The following is a 22,500-nucleotide window of genomic DNA, read 5'->3' as shown; positions in this document are numbered from 1 at the left end:
TTTCCTTTCCTATCCCGTTCATCTTCTCTTCTTGACTTGACTGTCTTCCTCTCTTCTTTCTTTGTTTCTCTCTCTTCTCTGCATGCATGCACACACACACGCACACACACACACAAGGCGCACGTGCAGAGAGAGTAATGAACACCTCAAAACCCAAAGCACGATCTTCCTATGGCCTACTTTTTAGGAGCCTCCAATGTCACGCGAGTAAAAAATAGACTGACGGAAAAACAATACAGAGATCTGTGGCAGCAGAACGAGCCCGGGATCGGTTTTGGCTCCTTCGGTCTTTTCATTTGTATTATTTTTCGCCGTGGTTTTTAACAGCCCTCGAGAGGGGAACCTGGCCCGGCCGCTCTGCTCAAACAGGTGGCTGCCGTTGAACGGCACACTCCTGATTAGTGATCGGGGGTCAGAGCTCTGCACTGCGGGAACCAACCAGGTCGCAGGATACCGCTGCGGCGCGCGTTGTCGTCTTTCGTGCGTTTGTCTTCGTGACGTCATCACGTCCAGCTGGAGTCACTTTGTCGTTGACGGCATGTGTCACTTTCTTTTCATCGTTTCATCGGATGTTATTTTCAACGATGGCACTTTCAGTCTAATAAAACTCATTTCAGAAAATGCCTTTAAGTGAAAGAAGTTCCTGTTTGTACATTTGAGGTAAAAATCTCTTTTCTTTATTCGCGCAGTATTTAAATCAACGCTCTACCAATTTTAGACCGCAGTTTATTCGGGCAAAGTGTTTACTTAGCTGACGACATTTTCTTTTTACATTTAAGAAACCTGTTCCTCCGGTTTTTGGTCACTGTCGTCTTATCAGAACTAGTATCACAAATTAGTCAAATCCAATTTCTGCTGTTGTGGTTGTTTTATTTTGTTGTTGGTTTCTTTAAGGCTGCTTTAAAAAATAAAATACAAAATGTAAATGTAGTTTTTTTTAGGCTGCGTGTTGACAGAGTTCCCCCCGAACTGCTGACAAAGTTGCTTCGACATTTAAAAAGCGAAATAACGGCTGAGGGTTATGAACGCACTGGAAAGACTTGTCCTACGGTGGTCCACAGGGGACAGTATTCACAGATCAGAGAAATATTTGCGATTAGGTCGAAAAGCAACAGGGGTCACTACTAATTACTGGTGGGGTGAGGGGGATGTAAGGGGGTGTTGCGTACTCGTTCAAACATACTTTTTGCCCTTCGCCTCTTTTTACCTTCACATTAAGATGGGGTGTGGGGAGCAGAGATGGCAACATTTTTCAAAATCCGTAAATTCAAGAGTCTCTTTTCCGACTGAAACGATTCCCCCTCGCTCAATCGGGCAAGATCACTCCAAAACTGCCGGTGAGAAATGACAAGGAGCAGTTTAAATAGTTGTCCCCCCCCACCGTTATTGTCTAATTGTTTCTGTGTTTTTTTTGTGGGGGACATGCACACTATTGTTTGCTCAGATCGTGAGATAGGAGGGAAACGCATTTCGGATGGATCCATCGGGTGGCCGTTGGCTTATCGATTACTCTATGACCCTTATTGACATTCAGCTAGTGGGTCGATTGATGAAATGATAATCGTGTGTGTGTGTGTGTGTGTGTGTGTGCTTGTGTGCTCTCTGCAGGCGCGGCTGTGGGAGGAAAAGGAAGGGGACGCCTGTGAAAGTCTTTGTCACACACACTGAGGAAGAGAGCGTGCCTGAACACAGCTTCAGCCCAGGTGTGTGTTATATCTGCACGCCATATTCTTGCTGTGTGTCTGGCGTGTGTGTGTGTGTGTGTGTCTGCGCGTGTGTCTGCGCGTACATCTGTCTGTGTGATTGGTATGGGGGTGGAGCGTGTGCAAGTGAGTGTGACCTACTTTTGTGTGTGTGTGTGTGTGTGTGTGTGTGCCTACGTATGTGCACCTGTGTGTGAGTGTGTCTGTGCGTGTCTGTGTGCTTCAGGAGATGAGGTGATGACCTGTGTGTGTGTGTGTGTGTGTCCCTGCATACTTGTATGTAATCCTTTTATACTGACTGTTGCTCTGCTCTCAGGTGATCGTAAAGAAGCAGCAGAGAATAAGCGGTCCATGCTGGACGGGCCTTTCTACAACACGGAGCCCGCTCCCCACTACTGGTGAGTGTACATTTATGTATGTGTGTGTATATATATATATATATCTCATTTTTGATTTGCTGTGGCTGAAAGCCTGCATGCACAAACAGCTGTTGGATTTCGAAAAGAATGAACGTCTGCCGATCACGTCTCGGCACTCGGACCGCTTTTGTCTGAGAGCGGCACTTCTGAATTCCCCCGGTCCTCTGGATTCTCCAGGCCCGTTAGGTTATCATTTGAACCATATCATCAGGCTGATTTACACCCGAGAAGTAGGGAAGAATGCAGCCCACTAGCCAGTAGTAGAGGGGGGGGGATCTGCAGCGCTCTTTGAGGACTGCGGATTGAGAATCACCGGAACGTAGCGCTGGCATCGGCCTGTTTGTGCTGTTTGCTCTGCACTCATTCAGCTGCGGCGCGTCCCATACAGCAGAGGAAGCAGCCCTGCGGCTAGACGAGTGTAAACACAATGAGAATTCTGTCATTCCTGCTCATTTACCTCAAGCAACAAACCCCCCCGATTACAGCCGCGACCGAATCCTGGAGGAGCGTCACAGTATCGACCTTTAACCCCATGTGTGACTTATGCCCCCCCCTCTACATGCAGCATGCACTAACAATGGGACGGATACATTAGAACGGGACACAACTGGAAAATATAGCTGCAATTAGCAATGAGTTTTCTGATTGATTTGATTTGTTGACAACATTTTATTATGGGGGGAACAATATCCTTTTTACAATTTAGTTCTCTAATCTAATATTTTTGATTTTACAGAAAAATATACCAAATGTAATGAATGTGACTTAACCAATTAATCAATTGCAACTAATTATTGTTGTTTGGATTTATTTCAAACAACTAATTGTTTAAATTACACAACAGGTACACAACAGCTACACAGCATTGAAAAGCAAACAAACAAAGCATGTATTGATGACTGTAGAGTATTTATTCATCTCTTCATCTCGCCTCCTTCCCCTCCCAGTGGCCCAGCGGCGCAAGCTCACGACAAAGTCTCCGCCGGGTTCAAGACCAGCTCTTGCTCGGCCTCCACGCCGGCCCCAGCTCCCGCCGCTTCCTCGGCCCCAGCGCCTGTGCCGGCGACCTCGGCCCGGGCGCCGTCTGGGACCCCCGCGTCCACGGCTCCGGCTCCGGCCCCGGCGGCCGGCTCGTTCCCTCCGTCCCCGAACTGCCGCATCCGAGAGGTCCACTGCGGCAGCCAGGTGCGGCTGGTCGTCATCGCCATCCGCGACATCACCAAAGGGGAGGAGATCACCGTGGACTACAGTCTGACGGAGTGGGGAGACAACTTGGTCAGTGCCTTTTAAAGACGCAGCTTTCTCCGTTCATGTTTTTTTTTTTAAGTGTATATTTAAATGAGGATATGTGAGTCTGAGTGAGTGTTCGCTGCGGATTTGATGGGTCTTGTTTTTGATTGTTTTTGCTGCTAAATTCCAAGGTGCATATAGACAAACCTGACTGACTTCCAGTGCAGCCTGAGGACACGGAAGGCTGAGGAAAGATTGGCAACGATCCAAAAAACAACAACTTGGTGTCAAAGTTGAATAGCAAAGGGCGTCATGCAGGTTTTACGCTTGACTTTCAACGGTCACTCATGAAGAAATGAGTTGACAAAGTAAAATGCGTCGCTCCACCAACAGAGGCCCTCAGCAGACCAGCACACAATGCAGCCACGGGACATTGTGTCTGGGCGGAGAGAGCTGCTCATGCGTGCTCCCCCCCCCGCTGTTTCATTTCCTGGTCGAAGTTGTCACACCTTGATTCTGAAGCCTAACCCGAGCCAAAACCTGATTTTAACATTTCGAATCCAAAACCAGCAGGAAAGCTTCTCACTGCCTGTCCTCGGCCGCTTGGTCCTCACAAGTATAGCAATACATTTTACACAGTGTGCATATCTCCAATGACTTCAGATAGGCAGCCATATGTGTTCACACACTGTTGATTAGTTTCACACAATCGCTGTCTGTCACACACACACACACACACACACACACGCACACACACGCACACACGCATACACAATAGCTAGGCATGTGGTTACCATGGTGATGGTTGAGCTCCAGTTCCCTCTCTACCTATAGTGCTTTAGCAACTGTAACCATGGTTATTGTATAACATCTGCTCCTTTAATGGATCTCATTAGATCGGATCAATTATACTCAACAGAAAGATGACACCAGAATACGTTTAGGGAAGCGGTGTTGACACACGTGAGGAACAAGTGGAACCACGGTCGCTCACAGTTCCTCGAAAGGCACATTTTGACATCTTCAATCTGGCTGAGATAAAGTTTTTGGAGGTTAATTGATCCTCAAAAAACCTGATCCACGCGTGTTACTCACAAGCAGTCGACAGCGCTTTTAGAGAACATCTCTTTTCACTTCTTTTGTTTGGCTTGTTAAAGATTTGGAGTCCTAATCGGCCTCACCGGACTCTCCTGAGTGGCAGCTGAAGCTGATTGTGACGGCAGACATTAAGCGAGCGTCGCGCTCGGACATTTCTTAACGACCGCTTTGTGTCGCCCGCAGGGTTTCCGCGGCACCATGTCTCCAGCGCAGCACGAGTGTAACTCCGACACGGAGAACAACAACAATGTCAAAAAGGTAAGAGAAGAAACCTTTTTCCCTAAAGCTGCCTTCAGACGCGAAGGTCCCGGGACAGAGGTTGTCGAATGTGTTCAGATTGTTAAAGCCCTCTGAGGCGAATTTGTGATTTTTGTGCTCTACAAAATAAATAAATAGATTTAAAGAGATGATAAGAGATGGCGGGGAGAAGACATGTCTTGGATTAGTCAGCTGCAATTTCCAGTGCTGTGCCACGCCGAGGCTAAAGACTTATAGTCTATTATAGTTTTTATAGTTTCCTAATGTATGTTGTTCTATTGTTTTTTTAAAACTTTTAACTGTTTTTGCACTTTATTACATTTACTTTATGTCGGCCAGAAGAGAATTTCAAATCTTCGGTATGTTTGCACAAATGGAAGAAATAAATAAAACTTTGACTTTGAGCTTAACAGCACACAGTTAGACCTGAAAAAACTCATGTTTTATTATTTTAAGAAGTGACAACAATTGCCAAATCTCGGCTGCGCGCTGCACTCTGCCTGCTCTCTAAATGGCAGACAGAGACAGTTAGCGACCAGCTGGCGAAACATAGCGGAGCATTTAGCAGCTGAAGAGTCCCCAAAAACCACAAACTGAGCCGAAGGAGGAGAGTGAATATTGGATTTACAATCACCGGGTGTCCAGAAACACCACTCAAACCAATGATATTGTTGCCAGCTGCTGGATGTAATGGAAGAGGGCAACTTGTAGCTGACTACTTCAATATATCAACTTAAAATAAGATAATCCTGAAGTGTCATTGTTGTTGTTTATGCTGCCCCTAAATCGCCAAAATATACAATTAGTTCAGCTTTAAGACACAATTTCCTCCAAATTCAAATTGCTTGCATGAGTGTGCCACGTCACATTCAGCAAATGCGTCAGATCAGCATAAACGTGAACAATGGTGCCCAATTAGCATACTTAACGGCCCTATAATACCTTATGAGGCTCAGCTCCCTGCCACATACGTCTGATATCATATTGCTTTCAGAGATCATAAAGAACAGTCTACGCTTTGTTACAGCGTAGAAATAAGGGAGTAGAGACAAATAAGGGTTGTTGCGCATGTCGTGTCCCGTACGGTCCCACTGTTGTTGATAAAAGGAAGAAACGATTCCATATAAATAAAAATAAATAAAAAGTCTCGGTTCGAGATATTATGGTGTTCTAAAAAAGAATCAACAGATTTAGAGAAATGTTGAAATGGCTACATGTTGAATCCTATCAGCGTTTAATGTGCAGGGTCAAACAGGACATGGTAACATCATTATGATGTGTAATTTGTTTTGGGTTTACAAGCTCCAAATGGCTTCAAAGTAATAAAATAAACAATCCATTAGTATAAAACCTTTTTTTGACAACAGCAAAGTAATGTCACATGTCTCTGGACCACTCGGAAATTGTGTTTGCAGAGAAAATACAAAATGATGAATGATGAACGTGCACAAGCCACTGAAGGAGTTTGTTCATGCGTGAGTTTGTCTGTATGTGTGTGTGTGCGTGTATATATATATATATATATATATATATATATATATATATATATATATATATATATATACACGCACACACACACACACACAACTATATCTATATATAGATATATATCTATATCTATATAGTTATATATATATCTATATCTATATAGTTATATATATATATATTATATATATCTATATAGATATATATTGTATGGAAAAGGAATTCATTTTGTTGCAACAACAAAAAATATAAATACTGCAAAAACTATCTCTGAACAGCGGATGACATGGTCTGTTTTTTTCTCCCACCCTGTCACTGTCTCTTATTTCCAGGAGGATGAGCCTCTCTCTCTGACGGCCCAGCAGCAGCAGCAGCAGCAGCAGCAGCAGCAACAACAGCAGCAGCAGCAGCAGCAGCAGCGGCAGCAGCAGCAGGAGTACGTCACCCCCTCCTGGTCCCTCTCTCCCTCCTCCTCCCCCATCTCCCACTCTGACGCCAGTGACTCAGACGCTGGAGACGAAGACAACGCCAGCCCCAGGGGGCGGGCGCTACGCCGGCGCAAGAAACGGCGCGGCGCTCATTTAAAGAAGAAGACGCCCCACCGGACACCGCCCGGGCGGCCGCCGTCGGTCCACCACGCCGGTAATCCTCTTCACAACCGTCCGCTCCCTTCGTCCCACCCGGCAGCGCAGTCCTCCCCTCCCTGCTCCTCCTCCTCAGCCAAGCCCGTGTTCAAAGCTCCGGCTCCGCTGGGCTCCGTCGCCAAAGGTGACGTCGGCTTAAATATCCCCAGAGGAGGCGTGTCCATAGACTCCATGCGGCAAACATGTGAGCACTGTGGACGCCACTTCCGCTCTCTGGGTCGCCACCTGGACAAGCACCACGCCCACCAGCCGGACGTGTGCTCGGCCCTGGTGGAGCGCTACACGCAGATGCCCCGCCTGCACGCGCCGGGCCCGAACCCCGCCACCGCTCTGGCCCTCACTCTGCAGCACTCCAAGGGCTCGCAGGCCGCGGGACAGGGCCCAGATCTCACACAGCTCGGCGTCCAGGACCTCTCCATGCCCCCGCCCGCTCTCGCGGCAGCCAACCAAGCCCTCGCCTCCTCTGGAAGGAACTCCACCCCGTCGGTGCTGACTCCCCCGCGAGGACAGAACGCAGTGCCGGTGTCGGTCCTGAAGCGAAGCCCGGCCCCCTCGTGCACGCCGCAGTCCAGGAAGGGAGCGACGGGGAGGATAAAGGCAGAACGGCCAGGGGACGAGGAGGACGAGGAGAACGAAGACGATGTGGAGGTCGTGGAGGTGAAGAGGCCCAAAGAGGAGGAGGATGTTGAGGTGGTGTGCCCTCAACCCTTCAGCAATATGCTGGTCAAAGAGATGGAGCTGCCAAAAATGGAGGAAAATGAGGAGGATGAGGAAGACGAGGATGAGGAGAATGGAGTTATGGAGGTGGACGATGAAAGTGGGGCAGAGGATAAGGAAAAGGACTTGTTGAGGTAACTTCTTTGCCTGCTTTATGAGTGCATTTGAGAGTGGGGCTGCAACTAATGACTATTCTTATTGCTGAGTCATCATTTTGACAGAAAACTCTTTTGTCCAAAACCTGAAGACAAAAACAAAACAAAAGCCTATTCGTAGAATAGATTCCAGCGGTGGCTACGTCCCCTCCTGTGATCCAACTATTTCCAATAACTCCAGAGAGTTTTTACGTCAAAACAAGTTAACATATGTGTCAAGATAGACGTTATCATATTCTGCTTTTAGCAGTTTAGTTTAGCCTTTAAAAAAAATAATTTAAAAACTCCCGCTTGCCTTGTGTACTCGCGCTAATGAGTTACAGATCAGCTATATGTTCATAAAAGAATAAAGACTCTTTCATAGAAGGATATGCACTCTCGGGTTGGCGTCAGCTATGAGATTCAGATTATTTATATCGAGTAATATGTCCTTTGGGTTTGTATCTTTTTGTGAATAGATCATCAGTGTGGTTTCTTGCCAGATTCGCTCGCGGTAAAACAATGAATCCGACAGACGGTAAAATTATGGCTGCAGATGGCGAGACGGCCGCTTACCTGCAAGTGTGCATCTGTGTCGCTCCAAGAGCGAATGATCAAAAGATGTTTTGCCAGCGATCAAACCATTTTGAAACAATATCGGCCGATCGATCGGCACAGCCTCAGTTTACCATCCTGTATGACAAATGAAAGCATCAAATTCTCACATTTGAAATGCTGGTCTTATTATTACAGAAAAGAATCGGCAGATTAATTAATTAGTCAAATTCAACGAGGTGCTTCCCCAAAACAAACTAAACGTTTGTAGCGACGATGGGCACAAAGATTCCATCTCAATGGTCCCCCTGGTGTGCGGCTTGATTGCGGGAAACTACCTCTACGTTTCTGTAAGCTAGCTGGAGCTAATATGATCCGAATGAATAAGTAACCCGTTGCTCTCCGCCTCTCCTTCCAGCGGTTCGGGGCGTCACCACATGCTTCCCCTCCTCTCGTCCTTGTCGTCCCTGGTGCTGTACCTTCGTCGGCTGCAGCACTCTGCCTTCCTGTCCCTGTCTCGGCAGCTCCAATCGGCCGAGGCCTGGCGCCTCCTCTGCCACTCCAGCCTGGCCCTCCTCATCCTGTACAACCGGCGGCGCGAGTGCGAGGTCTCCAAGCTGTCCATCGCCGAGTATCGCGCTCGCATCACCCCGCAGTGCCCCGTCCCCGTCCCGCCCGGCGCCCCGCCGGCTCTCACGCCGCTGGAGGCCTCCCTGTCCCCGTTTGAGCGCCTGGTGCTCCCCCACCTCCCCAGAGTCGGGGTCCAGGGCAAACGTGGACGCGTGCAGCCCCTCATCCTGCCGCCTCACTGCGAGCCCTGCCTGGAGCTCCTGCTGGAGACGCGGCAGGACGTGGGAGTCGACCCGGCGAACCCGTACGTCTTCGCTCGGCCCTACCACTCCCCCGCCACGCCGCTGCGGGGCACCGACCTCCTCCGCAGCCTGGCCCGCTCGAGCGGCACCCGCAACCCCCGCGCCCTGACCCAGACCCGGGTTCGCCGGCAGGTGGCCATACTGACCCAGCTGCTGCTGCTGGGAGAAGGGGAGGAGCCCGGGCAGCCCGGGGGCAGCGCGGTGGAGAGGCTGGAGCACTTCCTGGAGAGGGAGTACCACGTGACGCAGAACTGTGCCGGTATCGGCCAAGACCCGGGTCTGATGGGTCGCGTGGGCCGCGTGGTGCTCTGCGGGGAGAGAGACGGAGTGCTGTTCAGAGGAATGAGTCTGAACCACATCTGCCTGGAACTGGATGGTGAGAATGAACGAGTGGCGTCTCTCTGTTGTCTGTTAACCAGCTGCTGTGTCGTCAGACACCCCACGGCTGGTTAAAAGGTCACGACCCTTCTTCCAGTTTGTGCGGATGCTCGTGTGTTTGAGCGAACGTCGGACTAATTCAGTTCTCCTCTCTCTGTCGGCACCTTTCTCGTCTCCCCTTTCCAGTGATGTCGGGAAACTCCGCCGACTCCTACTCAGAGGGAGAGTCCGACGGGGAGCAGGGGAAGGAGAAGTCGGAGGCGCCGGCCCCCGTTCCGCCACCGCCTCCGGCTCCGATCCCCACACCCACCCTGCTGTATGTCCGGAAGGGCAAGAACAACGGGCGGGTGGGGCGACCCAAGAAGCTCAAGAACCTGCAGCAAACCGCCGCGCCTCCTCTTCAACTTCCCACCGCGAACCGCAGGAGAGGCTCAGGTCAGCCCAAATCAGGTTTGTCATACGCATGATTTCACCAAACACTGAAAGATGAATGAATGAAATTGTGCAGGTGAGATCTTAAAAAAAAAGGCGCTTTGCTCGTTCTTGAAGTGGGCCGAGACTTTTCCCTGCGTGCTCTTTCTGACCCTCTCCACATCAGGCTGTGTAGATTCATAATAGTGATTTAAAGCTTTCTAAAAGCAATGTGGAGAGCATGCAGACTAGAACATTATTGCATGTTACAGGTCTACTATTAAAGATGCATTAAGTATAATACAACAATAAAACCTCAGCTGATAAACAACTTAATAACAGTGGTAAAAATGAATTTTTTCTTTAGATTACCTAGTCAAGGAATTGACTCATAGTTTAAACTGATATATAACAACATCTCTCTTTTTACCCATCACACATTAAACTGTCATTCTCTTTACACACAATGAAACCTACACACAACTTGGTCACACGTAAACACAGTCCTTTATGCTCACACACACACACACACACACACACACAGTGAAGAGAGGAATGCTAGTGACTTGTGTTTGATTGAAAATGACCTAGATCTAATTGGAAGCGTCCTAGATCTTCATCAATCAGCAGGATGAGTTGTAACTGTGTCATTTAAATGTCAACAGTAGAAGAAATTTCCATCCCTTGTTCTGATTTTGATATCAGACACAGCCGGTGCTCGCTGTCTTTCTGACTTGAGCAACGGCAAACTAACCTGAAGTTCAGGCGGCCAAAAATACAAAACACAAAGCATGTGTGGAACATTTTCAACCTTTTTTAATGGAGCTCAATAGATTAGTTCAAACTCGTGACACGATTCCTCGTGGATCTTGTTTTTCCTCTTCCTGTTACCGTATCACGCATCAAGGAAGAACTATTTTGTATCGGCTTCATTACAGCGAGTATATACTGAGGTTTATACTTGAACAGAGTAAAAAACTACTTAAAGGCACCAGTTGTGGCAAAACAAGCCGACCGGCTCCAACACGCTGGAACCTGAAGCGCACACACGTGAGAGCGAGAGGAGCTGATAAAACACGGCATCCCGACTCATCCCTCCTTTCCCCCGTTCGCAGGAAAGCGCGGCGTCCTGAAGCGCCCCTGGTCGGAGGCGGAGCGCGCGGCGGTGGAGGAGCACCTGAACCACAACATCGCCGAGCTCCGCGTGCCCGCCAAGGCCGACTGCGAGCGCTGCCTGCAGCAGTGCCCGCTGCTGGTCAGCAACCACCGCGACTGGCGAGCCATCAAGTTCTACTGCCACAATCGCATCCAGCTGCTGAAGAAGAACCAGCGGCGGGAAAATGAGCCCCTGCCGCTCATCGTCTGCTGAAGAGGGGGGGAGGGAGCGTTTGGGTGAGGGAGGGGGGAGGCCTGGTTGGGTGCAGGTGATCAGAGCAGATTTTTAAATGGTACCCAGCTGCCAAGGAAGCGCCCTAGTTTGGAGATGACGGTCCTAAATTTCAGTCTTCTGTTAGTTTGCTTTCTAATTTCGACACCTGAAAGTCAGTTTTGTTTTGAGCCGAACAACAACAACAGAAATCTGTATGAATTTTTTTTTTTTTTTTTTTTTGGTGCTGCTCTACTTTAAAGGTCTTAAAGAAAATGACACTATAGAGTCTTGATGGTGCTCCTGGTTCGAGGGGGTCGCAGTGCAATTCTTGTCGATGGCAGCGCACTTGGGAGGGTGCCGTTTGAGACACGCCTGAGGGAGGGAGGCGGGTGCAGAGACCACGGCACTGGCAGCAGCCTTTGTTGTGTTGTATATGGACGTTTCTTTTCTTCTTCTCTCCTTCCAAAAAGGACACACTAAACTGAGATGTACACGAGGGGCGCGGTGGAGCCCTCCAGTGTTGTTGAACGTCGTGAAGTCGCGTCAGTGTTTTATGGAAACTTCAATAGGACAAACCTTCCTTTCTAGCAGCTATATCATTAGAGAAGGCCTAACTACTTCTAACTTAGAAGAATAACCAGATCTTTCACGCAAGCTCGTTTGTCTTTTTCACACTGCTGACTGTGCAATTCTGACAACAGTTTTGCTATATATTCAGACCATCATATTTACATGTACGGTACTAGGTGAGGACTTTAGTTTAAAGTGTAACACGAGATTACGATGGAGAGTTTCTTCTTCTTCTTTTTTTTGACAAACTCCAGAGTGTGGGTTTCATGAGAGAGACGAGGAAACGGTCGCAGAATGTAGTGAAGTTCCTTTTGGGATACCTAAGACACAGAAACATGAGAACTGTTCCGGAAACGGGGTTGGACCCAAGAAGTCAACAACTTGGGTCTTGTTTCCTTTTGTTGTTGTTTCTGCCTGTTGCACATTTGTTTTTCAAAGCAGTAAAAAAAAAAGAAAAAGTGCTGTAGGCCAATGAGCAGGATATCACTTTATATGTGGAGAGGAGACTTCCCTCGGTTGTGTTTCAAAGTTTCTTAAAAAGTGGGCATTTATCAGAGACGTGATGGTTCCGTTTGTTGCCACGTTTGTTGCCACGTTTGTTGCGTTGTCCGTGTTGTCTTTGCCCGTTGGCTAGAGCTCCTCCTTTTCCACACTACACGCAGCTCCACCGGACTAAAACCTCCATGAAACCTCAAGACAGATTACTTGAAGTTATTTAAAACCTTTTTGCAGAATCTTTATGTTCTCTCTTGCGCTAGCCGTGCCAGTTACATTGTACATAACAAATATATTATCAATATGGCTAACTGGTTGTTTGTGCTAGACTATATGTAGCCTTCTCTTTTTTTTCCTTTTTCATTTCTGAGCTATTGCTATCTGTAAATAAGCCTGTTTGTAAATACTCATCAGAGAAACAAAGAAAAAACACAATGTATGACATGCCTTGGTTATTGTGTTATGTTTTTTCTTTTTTTTATAAGTCTTATAAAAATGTAAAGCTCCACGATTGTGTTGTGGTTTTTCATTTAAAGCCGAAAGTGAAATGATTTTCTCAGTTGAAAACGTTTTTCTCGTGTATTACGTAATTGTTTAGGATTGAGGTTATTGGGAAGGGGGACAGAAACCCAGAATGCATTCTGTCTCCCGCGTGCAGTTCCCCGTCGACCACACTAGATGGAGGTGTTGGGTCATGAATCATAAACCACTCTTAACAATCAAAGGAAAGTTCTGAGGATACAGACTTCTCCTCCAGTGACACATCAGTTCAAAGATTTCTTCTTTCTGGATGAAGGCCAGACGGAGCTGCATGAAGGCGCCATCACATCAAGTGCTACAACTACACAACAAACAAGTCTCCAACTTACATGGACAACGCAGCCTGTGTGTAGTAGAGGCATGTGGAACCGTAGTACATCAGGCACAACTCTATATATATATATATATATATATATATATATATATATATATATATATATATATATATATATATATATATATATATATATATGTATGTATATATATATATATATATATATATATGTATGTATATATATATATATGTATGTATATATATATATATGTATGTATATATATATATATATGTATGTATATATATATATATATGTATGTATATATATATATATATATATATATATATATATATATATGTATGTATATATATATATGTATGTATATATATATATGTATGTATATATATATATGTATGTATGTATATATGTATGTATGTATGTATGTATATATATATATATATATATATATATATATATATATATATATATATATATATATATATATATCGGTAAACTAATGTCAAACCACATTACATTCAAACCAGCACCGTTAGTAGCCTCGTGCACGCTTCCCCCCACGCGCTACTCCGCTAACAGTGAAAGTCACGCTGTTTAGTGCCACGTCACGCTGCGACCGTGGTGACGTCATCGGCTACGGAGGCTGCCAGGACTCGCGTCCACATTTTTCACAGTTAGACCCCCAATGAAGGCTTTCTCAGAGGTTAATTTGCTACACATTACAACAGCATTGTACCGCACTCTATTGTGAAAATAGTGTTTTTATTTCCCACAGTTAGATCTTCATTAGACTTTTCATTGAGACCTGTTCACCTCATGAATGGTGAGACAGTTCTGATGGACAGGTGACACCTAGCATCAGCGTTTTAATGGGTGCCAACGGAATAGTTGACTAGAAAAGCACTATACAAGCAGTTAATTAACATTTACTGTAAATATAAATTCAATTCTAATACAGTTTGTAACGGATCCCCGTAAATGAAGTGGCGTGAAACTTACTGCTGTTGAAATTAATCCTTTATTGTTTTCCGTAGGGTCACAATATATTCCTTAAACTTGTAATCTGTCACCACGGTAAGAGCTTTAGCCTCATACGGGTCCATTGAACTATTACACTTTTAACTGTTTAAACGCGCATCTGCGTAACAGGATTTTTAGCCGTACCGTCAAGCTCACATTCAAGCATTAAACAAGTCTGCGCTTCCTTTTGACCTTTTCAAAATAAAGATGTTTTCAGAATAAAAGTCTGGTTAATCTATTACAGAAAAAGTAGCATAACAATGTCTATTCATTATTCTAACAATGCAGTGTCATTTAGGAAATAAGACAAATACAACACAATCAACCCAAACTAATAAACCTTTCATGGGGTTATCTACACAATTCTTTTCAGCTTCCTTTAAAATAAATATATCGATCAGATGCGTATTTATGTTCCCATTCAGAGAAAACCAGAACCTTTTGGTCTAAGTGGAGTTTTCCGGCCTCATTCAAACTGGAGAATTAGTGTAGTAGCAGGCGTCTTCCAGCAGATGGAGACATAAACCATGTTTTCACAAGACTCAGGAAACATGGTGGAGTTCAACCAAAGATGATTCAGAGACATTGGAGTAGCCATTAGCAGCGTTGATTTGGCCTCTCTCACAACTCATGTCGGGCATTTATGCTTATGTATAACAGATTATTTTTATTCTCTTCTTCGGCTGATGGTTCAATGAGTTTGGTCACTCCTGCTGCGGTTAAGCTAGCCGCTATACCTGCATCTGGATCCGCCTCCTCTTCCTCCTCGTTTCCTCCTCACGTGTCCAAAATGCACAAAACTCACGTTAACGTCGCCGTGTTTGTCGCCTCGGGGCTCTGGGTCACGTTGCGTGTCTTCAGTCGACGTGACAACGTGCAAAACGTTACCAGCGCTAACACTAGCTCGCATTAGTTAGCATTAGCACAAGTAGGACAGTGAACCTCTAACTGGCGAGTTTTATTTCACAAAGTGAACAATTATTTGTCATGCATCAAACCCAAAGGATGTATCTCATGGCGGCTCCAATAATCTGTTAAAATCATACATGAAAATTGAAATGAGACGTGATGAAATAACTTATTTTATTTATTCAATTGTTTTACTCTGGTTTACAATATACTTTTTCATTTAGTCTTTGTATAATCTTACATACATTGTCTTAGGTCTTACATGTCTTTAATTAGTATTGGTCATTTTGGAGCTCTGTACCGTTCACATCAAAGTGTTTCCAGTAAAAAGCCTGTATTTCTAATCTCCACAGCGGGGTTTCGTTTATACGCTGCATCACACAGACTCACACATGCAGTGCTACCTAATGCCGGCTTTAAAGAGGATTCAGGGGAACATCCCCACGGTTTAGTGGTTTTGGTGAATACAGTTACTCCCAGGGACCACAGCGGTCCCCGAAGCGCTGCAAACATGGCTCTGAAATAGTAAATGTTCAATTCAATATCTGCTGTGTCATTTGCAAGTTCAATGCAGTTTCAATATCAGTATGGGGATGGAACGACAGGATGCGAACCACTTTGTTTTCCACAGTACTCTCGTCCTCTGCCTCTCACAGATAGACCGACCAGTAGACGACATTGAAGAAGAGGAAGGAGAAGGGGAAGAGGGCCCGTGCGTAGAGGTCGACGCGCTTGGCGGCAGCGGGGATGACGGGCTTGGGGGGCGCTGGTTTCTTGTTGGCTTTGTCCTGGGACTTGAGGCCCCCCAACACCTCAACCACTTTACCGTAACAGTCAAAGTTTGAAAGCTCAAAGTCTCGGGGGAGGGATCCCACGATGCTGAAGTCGTTGGAGCGAAGGTCCGACTTGGAGGTGCAAACTTTCTTACAGCGGGTTTCTACCACCTGGTCAGAGACAGAGACGGACACCGAGTCAGACCATTTGATAATGTCACTTTAAAAAAAAAAAGAAGAAGAGCCCATTATCATCGTTACCCTACATTGAGGTTTGCCGATGTCTCTTTGCATTTGTAACGACACACAGTCTCAGAAAAATAAGCCTGTTGCTTTACATGATATTTAATTTACTCTGTTGATAATAATATTCTCTTTCACATGCGATGCCACAACCACAAATAATGTAAGCGACAGAACTGTGTCCAGGCACGCTGCTGGCCTCCTCTGCTGCTCTCCTTCAGGGTGCTTCCCTTATTTCCCCCCGTTAAAGGATTTTATGGGGGAGTTTCTCCTGTTCCCATGTGAGGGCCCTGGCCCAGACGGCGTGTCCTATGTTGTAACATATTGTAAAGTTCTTGAGTTGAGTTGCTGAGTGGCGTTCACCTGCAGAGTGTTGACGTGTATGGGCGTTCCACCGGTCCCGTTCACCGTGTTGTTGGCTTTACTCGCAGCCTTCCCTTCTTTCTCTTGCAGCGCTCTCTCTTTCTCTGCCATTTTGGCTTTTTCCTCCTCAATCCGCCTGGGACTGTTCAGCATCACCTAGAGAGAAGAGAGAGAGAGAGAGAGAGAGAGAGAGAGAGAGAGAGAGAGTGAGAGAGAGAGAGAGAGAGAGAGAGAGAGAGAGAGAATGGATTTTGTGAATTTGGCGGGCACAGCTTGCCTCCAGAGATACTGATAACCTTTTAAATTTCCAATCACTTGATGTCCAAAAGCTTTTCCTCCACTCTGAGTGTGTGTCCTGTAAGTTGTGTGTGTGTGTGTGTGTGTGTGTCTTTCTGCCTCCTGTTGATGCTGAGCCCTCGGTGCATAGCCACAATAACACAATCCTATTTCTCCTCAAGAAAATACTTTCTGCACAGGCCGAGTTTTGACTGATTTCCTCATTATTGAAAATTATTATTAACTAATTAACTATGGGCATTTCCTCTGGTTGCTGTCTTCTGTATTATTCAGTCCATTTGTGTTGTGTCCTTTAACAATCACACCGTTTTATTGGGAGAGTCTTAATAAACTTTGTGTAACGACAAATTCATAATCATCCGTGCCTCGTTGCACATTTGGCAAACGAAGGATCCGTTGAGTTTCATCCGTCTTTGTGCGAAACCAGTTTGACTTGTTGTGTGTTGGTACCAATAAATCTGCTGCTCTCAGGAGTTATTTCTTACTGCAGCTTGTGTTATTCCCAAGAAGAGGTGAGAGGTCACCGAGAATACAGAATGATAATCACTTGTTATTTTTTACAGTACACCTCCACATGTAAAGGGAAGAAACAGCATTTTAAATCAAGCTCTCTTCTTTCACTCCTCTCTGTTTTTATACTTCCACAGTGTGCTATTGTTGTCAGTGACATCACTCAAACTTGTTTTCGTGACTGATATTTTACCTTCTCATCCACAAAGTATTAATTTGAAACTATTTAAAAGTCTCCAGCTCCATGGATGAGAGAGGACTTTCCCCGGCTCCTGTTGCTCGATTCTTCTTCCCTTGATGGGGGTGGTGATGTCCTGCGTGTGTGTGTGTGTGTGTGTGTGTGTGTGTGTGTGTGTACAGTTGTGTGTGTGAGTGTAAGCACTGACCTGCACCACAGCGTATTCCACTAGTGACGAAAAGCCAAAAAGTAGACAGGTGATGAGCCAGATATCGATGGCTTTTACGTAGGAAACCTTTGGCAGCTCCGTCGCCAAGAGCATACTCTCACTGGACAGAGAGAGAACCGACAAAATACCTGAAAACACACACACACACACACACACACACACACGTTGAGATGATGTCAACATGTCATTTACCATCAACTTGATTGTGAGATAGCGTGACAAAGGTGTGTCGATGAATCGATGGATTTCTGGCCCGATGAGGGCGGAGTTCAGAAAATCAATCATAAATTAAATGTTTTCCCAATTAGGATCCTTATAATCTGCCCTGAGATGAACCTGAAGATGGTAAACAGAGAATAAATCTATCTCTTAATGCGTCCTTTAAGATCGCTCTACCTCTATTAAGCCTCAATCTTCATATCTGATGTGCAATAACCGTTTAATAAGCGAGGAAACAGCGCGCAACATATCACTTTAGTCTGTAAAAACTATTTTCCACCTCGTGCTGCAACGGGGATGGAGGAGGAAAAAAAACAAACATTTAGATAGATAGATAGAGAGATAGAGAGAGATAGATAGATAGATAGATAGATAGATAGATAGATAGATAGATAGATAGATAGATAGATAGATAGATAGATAGATAGATAGATAGATAGATAGATAGATAGATAGATAGGATCAGAGGTTTCAATCCCAACTGTGCTAATTTTGTTCTTAAAAAAAATAAAAATTTGGGGATTGAACACCCTGGCGTGCCGGATCCGGCCCGCAGGCTGTATGTTTGACACCCCTGGTCTCATCTCATCTCCCGAGGTCAAGGTCACCGTAACAAAACTGAAATTACTGAAATAAATAAATACATTTGTGTCACCTTCCCCCCAGCCCAATTTCGAATTCATCTTCAAAATTCGGCCATAAGACGCTCATCCGCCCTTTATTAGACGGGCATCAGAATCTGTTCTGGAAAAGCATCCTGATGAGGTGTGGGCAGGAACACTTGCACCTGTGATTGACAGCATAATAAAGTCAAATCCATCAGTAACTCACTGCTGCTGGTCTATGTCTGAAAGGGGCTTATGTTGTCCCAGGAATAAAGTGGCACACTAGCTGTAATGCAGAAGGGAAATTGGCAAACATCCACTCAAACGTTAAGTCTCCCAGCACTGACAGAAGAAGAGATTAGGTTCTGCCTCTGGCAACCAGTAAACGTGGCTTGGACAATCTCTGCACCACTTTAGCCGGGATTTCTCTTGTCTTTACCTTTCATTACCTTTGTTTCCTTTGTCCACAAAGACAAGATGACAATCCATTTGACAGGCAACAAAGACACGTCATTATTTTTGGAGGGCCCACACGGTCACCAACTGCACCCCCTGAATGAATGTCATCTTCAAAAGCGACATTTGCAGAACAAATCAAGGAATGTCGAACGGGTTCAGCGGCAAAAAACTGATTAAAAAGATGAAGCTAAAGCCTACAGATCTGTGTCAAGTGAACCATCACATCACCACCAGGACCGGAGGCCCCGACCTGAAGGAACCTGTAAAGCCCCCGAGGTCAGTATTCACTGTTAGGATCATTAAAAAGCCAAAGCAACACTTTTATACATTTGTGCTAGTGCTGGTTAATGATGCGCTAACATGCTCCGCTAATGTTAGCTCCCCTGTAACGATACGTTTTTAGAAATCTTTGATACAAACAAGTATCGCTATTTAACTACGTTTACTATCTTGAAATCCTGAAACAATTTCATGAGTCTCTGACCGGCGTTGGAGGACTCTGGTCAGAACCGATCCATGCTACACTCTGATTAGCTTCGGTTAGCAACGCTGTATCCAACCAGCTAAACGTGGTTATCTTTCTCTTCAGGGTCCTTTTACTTCCTGCTGAGTTTTCTTTCCTCACTTTCTCTCCACTGTCTTGTTGCGTTAACTCCTGTATTCATGACCTGGAACCTTATACATTCAGGAGCTATTGTTGCCCAGTTACAATCCACAGAGTGACCAAGTCTAGAAATAAAAACGACACGTTTATGACCAAGCGCTGCAGGTGATCCATCATGGGATTTCCTCTAGAGAGGAAGTAGAATACAATAGTTTCTCTCCTGATTGGAGCATGCGCTGTTGAAGAATGGAGTACTTTGCATGGTGGACATGGATTATAAACATGACTACATGAGACTTTTAGAAAAGTCCCTCAGTGTGAGGGCTATCCAGTTGAGGTACACCCTCAATTCTCAGATGAAGAAACAACTTTTTCATGACAAACGTAAAACATCATTCAGCAAGGACAGGGATATTTGGCAGAAAACCACAAAACTCTGTGAGTGTGTGTGACTTTTGTAAATAATTAAAGATTGCATACTTGAAAGCAAATTGATGCGAATACAGCATGTAAAATGTACATTTGTGGTACTAACCCAGTGGCACCCTCGCAGCTGAGGCATCAGGGTTGATCCAGAACGCTAACCAGGACAAAACCACGATCAACAGAGTCGGTGCGTAAACTCCCATCAGGTAGAAACCAACCTGCCGACGCAACGTAAAGATCACTTCAATGCAGGTGTAGTACCCTGGAGACAGACAGAGGACAACCATTTGTATAGTTTGTGTAAGGATACAGCAGACTTTGTCTTCACTTTAACAAAAAAGACTTGGTTATTACTGTGTAAAAAAACATACCATTTTAATAATGTTGAAGTTTTGGGTGCTTGAACAAATAACCGGCTTGGTTTGGATTTAAGTGAACTTTTGTTTGTCAGTGAGTTGGCTTTGTCATTTTAACCTTTTGGAAACTGTGCGTGAAAATCCTCCTCCTCCCATTTTAAGTCCCAGCATGCCCCGTTAAATTAATCTTTTGAGATAGAATACATAATTTTTCTATTTATGAACCGACTGACAGTTTTTTTTGACTGAAACTCCTTCCTAACGTGCCACAGCTTTGTTTTATGTGTTTGTTGCAGATTCAGATTCTTTAGGTCCTAATATTTTCTAAAAGGTGTCTTATTGACGCTCCAGGAGGCATTTTGGGGGATTCTGCCTCATATCATGCTGGATGTTTATAGTTACCATCAAATATCTTTTAAAAGTGATTTCTTTTTTTTAGGTCTGGAGCCAAAATTTGTTCCACAGTTTTCCACAGCTTAAAGGATCTGTTGTAAGATGAATACACCGTCACAATTTATTTAATGTTACCAGACGTATCCTTTAAGACAGGGCTCAAACTGCCGGCCCCCCTCCCAACGGCCCACTCCAAAATGCCAAATTTGTCAAATTTTATGGGCCACACATTGTATTTTATTTCATTACTTTTGTTGTTGTTTCATAAAAATTCAAACTACAACCTCAAAAACTAAATTAAATATTTTTTGGAAAAATGTAGTTTGGTATAGAATAATGGGCAAAGGTCAAAGGTGCACACGACAGAGCAAGAGAGCAGGCTACGCGTGGCTTTGCTGGTTGTTTGGCTGCGAACAACAAAATGGATGATGGACACAGACAGTGTCACGAAATATGGACGTTGCTCGTTTTTGAATGAAGTTTGATGGAAATGCCACATATGCAAAGAAAAAGTAGTTGTTTTAAAGGAATATAATCGACTAAATAACTCGACTAAACATGGAGAACAGTATGAGAAACCTCTCTCGGAGACAAGCCTTTTTCATGAGGCCGAGAAGGATGCTGACGCTGCGGTCAAGGCAACTTGTGTGTGATGAGCGAGTTAATCGCCAAGGCGGGAAAGCCGCTCACCGAGGAGCAGTATCTGAATGACTGTTGTGTCGCTGATAGTCTGTGTCCAGAAAAACAGGAGCTTGTTCAGCAATATGTCTCAATCGGTCAAACGCAGTGGCAGAGCGGATTAACGAGCCCTCGAGAGACATTTGGTTCGAGTTAGGCGAACAAGCCAGAGGCTGCGCCGCATCCTCTGTGACGCTCGACAAAACCGACAATGCTCAGCTCGCCATATTGATCAGAGGCATTAACGATCGAAGAATTGCTGAGTTTGTGTCCGATGCACGGTCGCACCGCAGCCAAATGGGGGAAAAAAAAAAAAACGTTCTTGTCGGACCTGAGCGTTGAAGCCACATTGAGTTTGAGCCCCCGGCTGGAAGGACTTGTTTCCCTGAAAACCCCAAAGCTCGTGTCAAATCCGTAACTTCATATCAAGCTCACTCAGTCACAAATGAACAGGTGCCACCCAGCCAGCGTGCTCGTGCTACATGCTTATGCGGCATATTTGTGTGGTTCGTCAGTGCAGCAAACTTTGGCTTCTGAGGTCAAGACTTTGGTGGTTGAGCAGAAAGCTGAACTAGGTGGTTCCCAAATGGGGGTGCTTGTAGGCACCTTCGGAGGTATTTGAGATTCAAAAATCCTTAAAAAATTGTTCTTTAATAAATCTGAAATAATATAAGTGTAAGTTCTTAAACTGAATTGTGTATATTGTATATTAAATCAGAGACTGATGGCACAATGCTGTGTGTGTTGTTTTTTTTTTTAAACTAAAAGTGCTTTGCACTGGTTTAAGCGGTACATCACTGAAAAAAAGGTTAGATGTTATTATAATGTAATTTGAATGAATCAAATCAAATCTATTAATTTTGTAATTGCACTATGATAGTTTTACATGCCATTAAAAAATGCATTTAAAGTTAAATCCCAATGCTAGAGTTTTCCCATACACATTTCTGGTACTATACCAAAATTATTAAATGTTAAATAAAAAAATAAAATGTAGTGATAATCTCAATGATAAATATAAAGCAGCAGTTAAAGCAGTAAAGAGTGAACTGTTAGCTTTGTAGTGG

At 44.9% G+C, this 22,500-nt stretch overlaps 2 protein-coding genes across 3 annotated transcripts in view; one reads left to right on the top strand and one right to left on the bottom strand.

Moving 5' to 3' along the window:
- Positions 1-12,301, top strand: part of si:dkey-117m1.4 (uncharacterized) — an 18,043-nt gene extending 5,742 nt beyond the window's left edge. The window contains exons 2-9 of one of the 2 annotated variants that reach the window (XM_068591900.1): positions 1,609-1,703; positions 2,020-2,101; positions 3,070-3,397; positions 4,634-4,708; positions 6,526-7,688; positions 8,662-9,491; positions 9,680-9,928; positions 11,020-12,301. In XM_068591900.1, coding sequence (XP_068448001.1) covers positions 1,609-1,703; positions 2,020-2,101; positions 3,070-3,397; positions 4,634-4,708; positions 6,526-7,688; positions 8,662-9,491; positions 9,680-9,928; positions 11,020-11,273 — 3,076 coding nt within the window. In that variant the 3' untranslated portion in view covers positions 11,274-12,301. Of the gene's footprint in view, positions 1-1,608; positions 1,704-2,019; positions 2,102-3,069; positions 3,398-4,633; positions 4,709-6,525; positions 7,689-8,661; positions 9,492-9,679; positions 9,944-11,019 lie in introns of both variants that reach the window. The other variant, XM_068591899.1, reaches the window with a different exon arrangement.
- Positions 12,302-15,254: 2,953 nt separating this feature from the next.
- The window catches only part of LOC137794878 (glycine receptor subunit beta-like), a 25,378-nt gene continuing 18,132 nt past the window's right edge, over positions 15,255-22,500 (bottom strand). Inside the window, exons 8-11 of the mRNA XM_068591981.1 lie at positions 20,116-20,268; positions 17,673-17,821; positions 16,480-16,635; positions 15,255-16,044 (exon numbers count right to left, since the gene is read on the bottom strand). Of these exons, the coding sequence (XP_068448082.1) occupies positions 15,751-16,044; positions 16,480-16,635; positions 17,673-17,821; positions 20,116-20,268 (752 nt within the window). The 3' untranslated portion in view covers positions 15,255-15,750. The remainder of the gene's footprint in view (positions 16,045-16,479; positions 16,636-17,672; positions 17,822-20,115; positions 20,269-22,500) is intronic.

The sequence above is a fragment of the Clinocottus analis genome, unplaced genomic scaffold (assembly GCF_023055335.1).
Source record: "Clinocottus analis isolate CAN_PGR_092001 unplaced genomic scaffold, fCliAna1.0.p SCAF_26, whole genome shotgun sequence".
In the NCBI taxonomy this organism is placed as follows: Eukaryota; Metazoa; Chordata; class Actinopteri; order Perciformes; family Cottidae; genus Clinocottus; species Clinocottus analis.
Note: the sequence above shows the minus strand (reverse complement) of the source record. Positions and strands in the feature narration are given on the sequence as shown.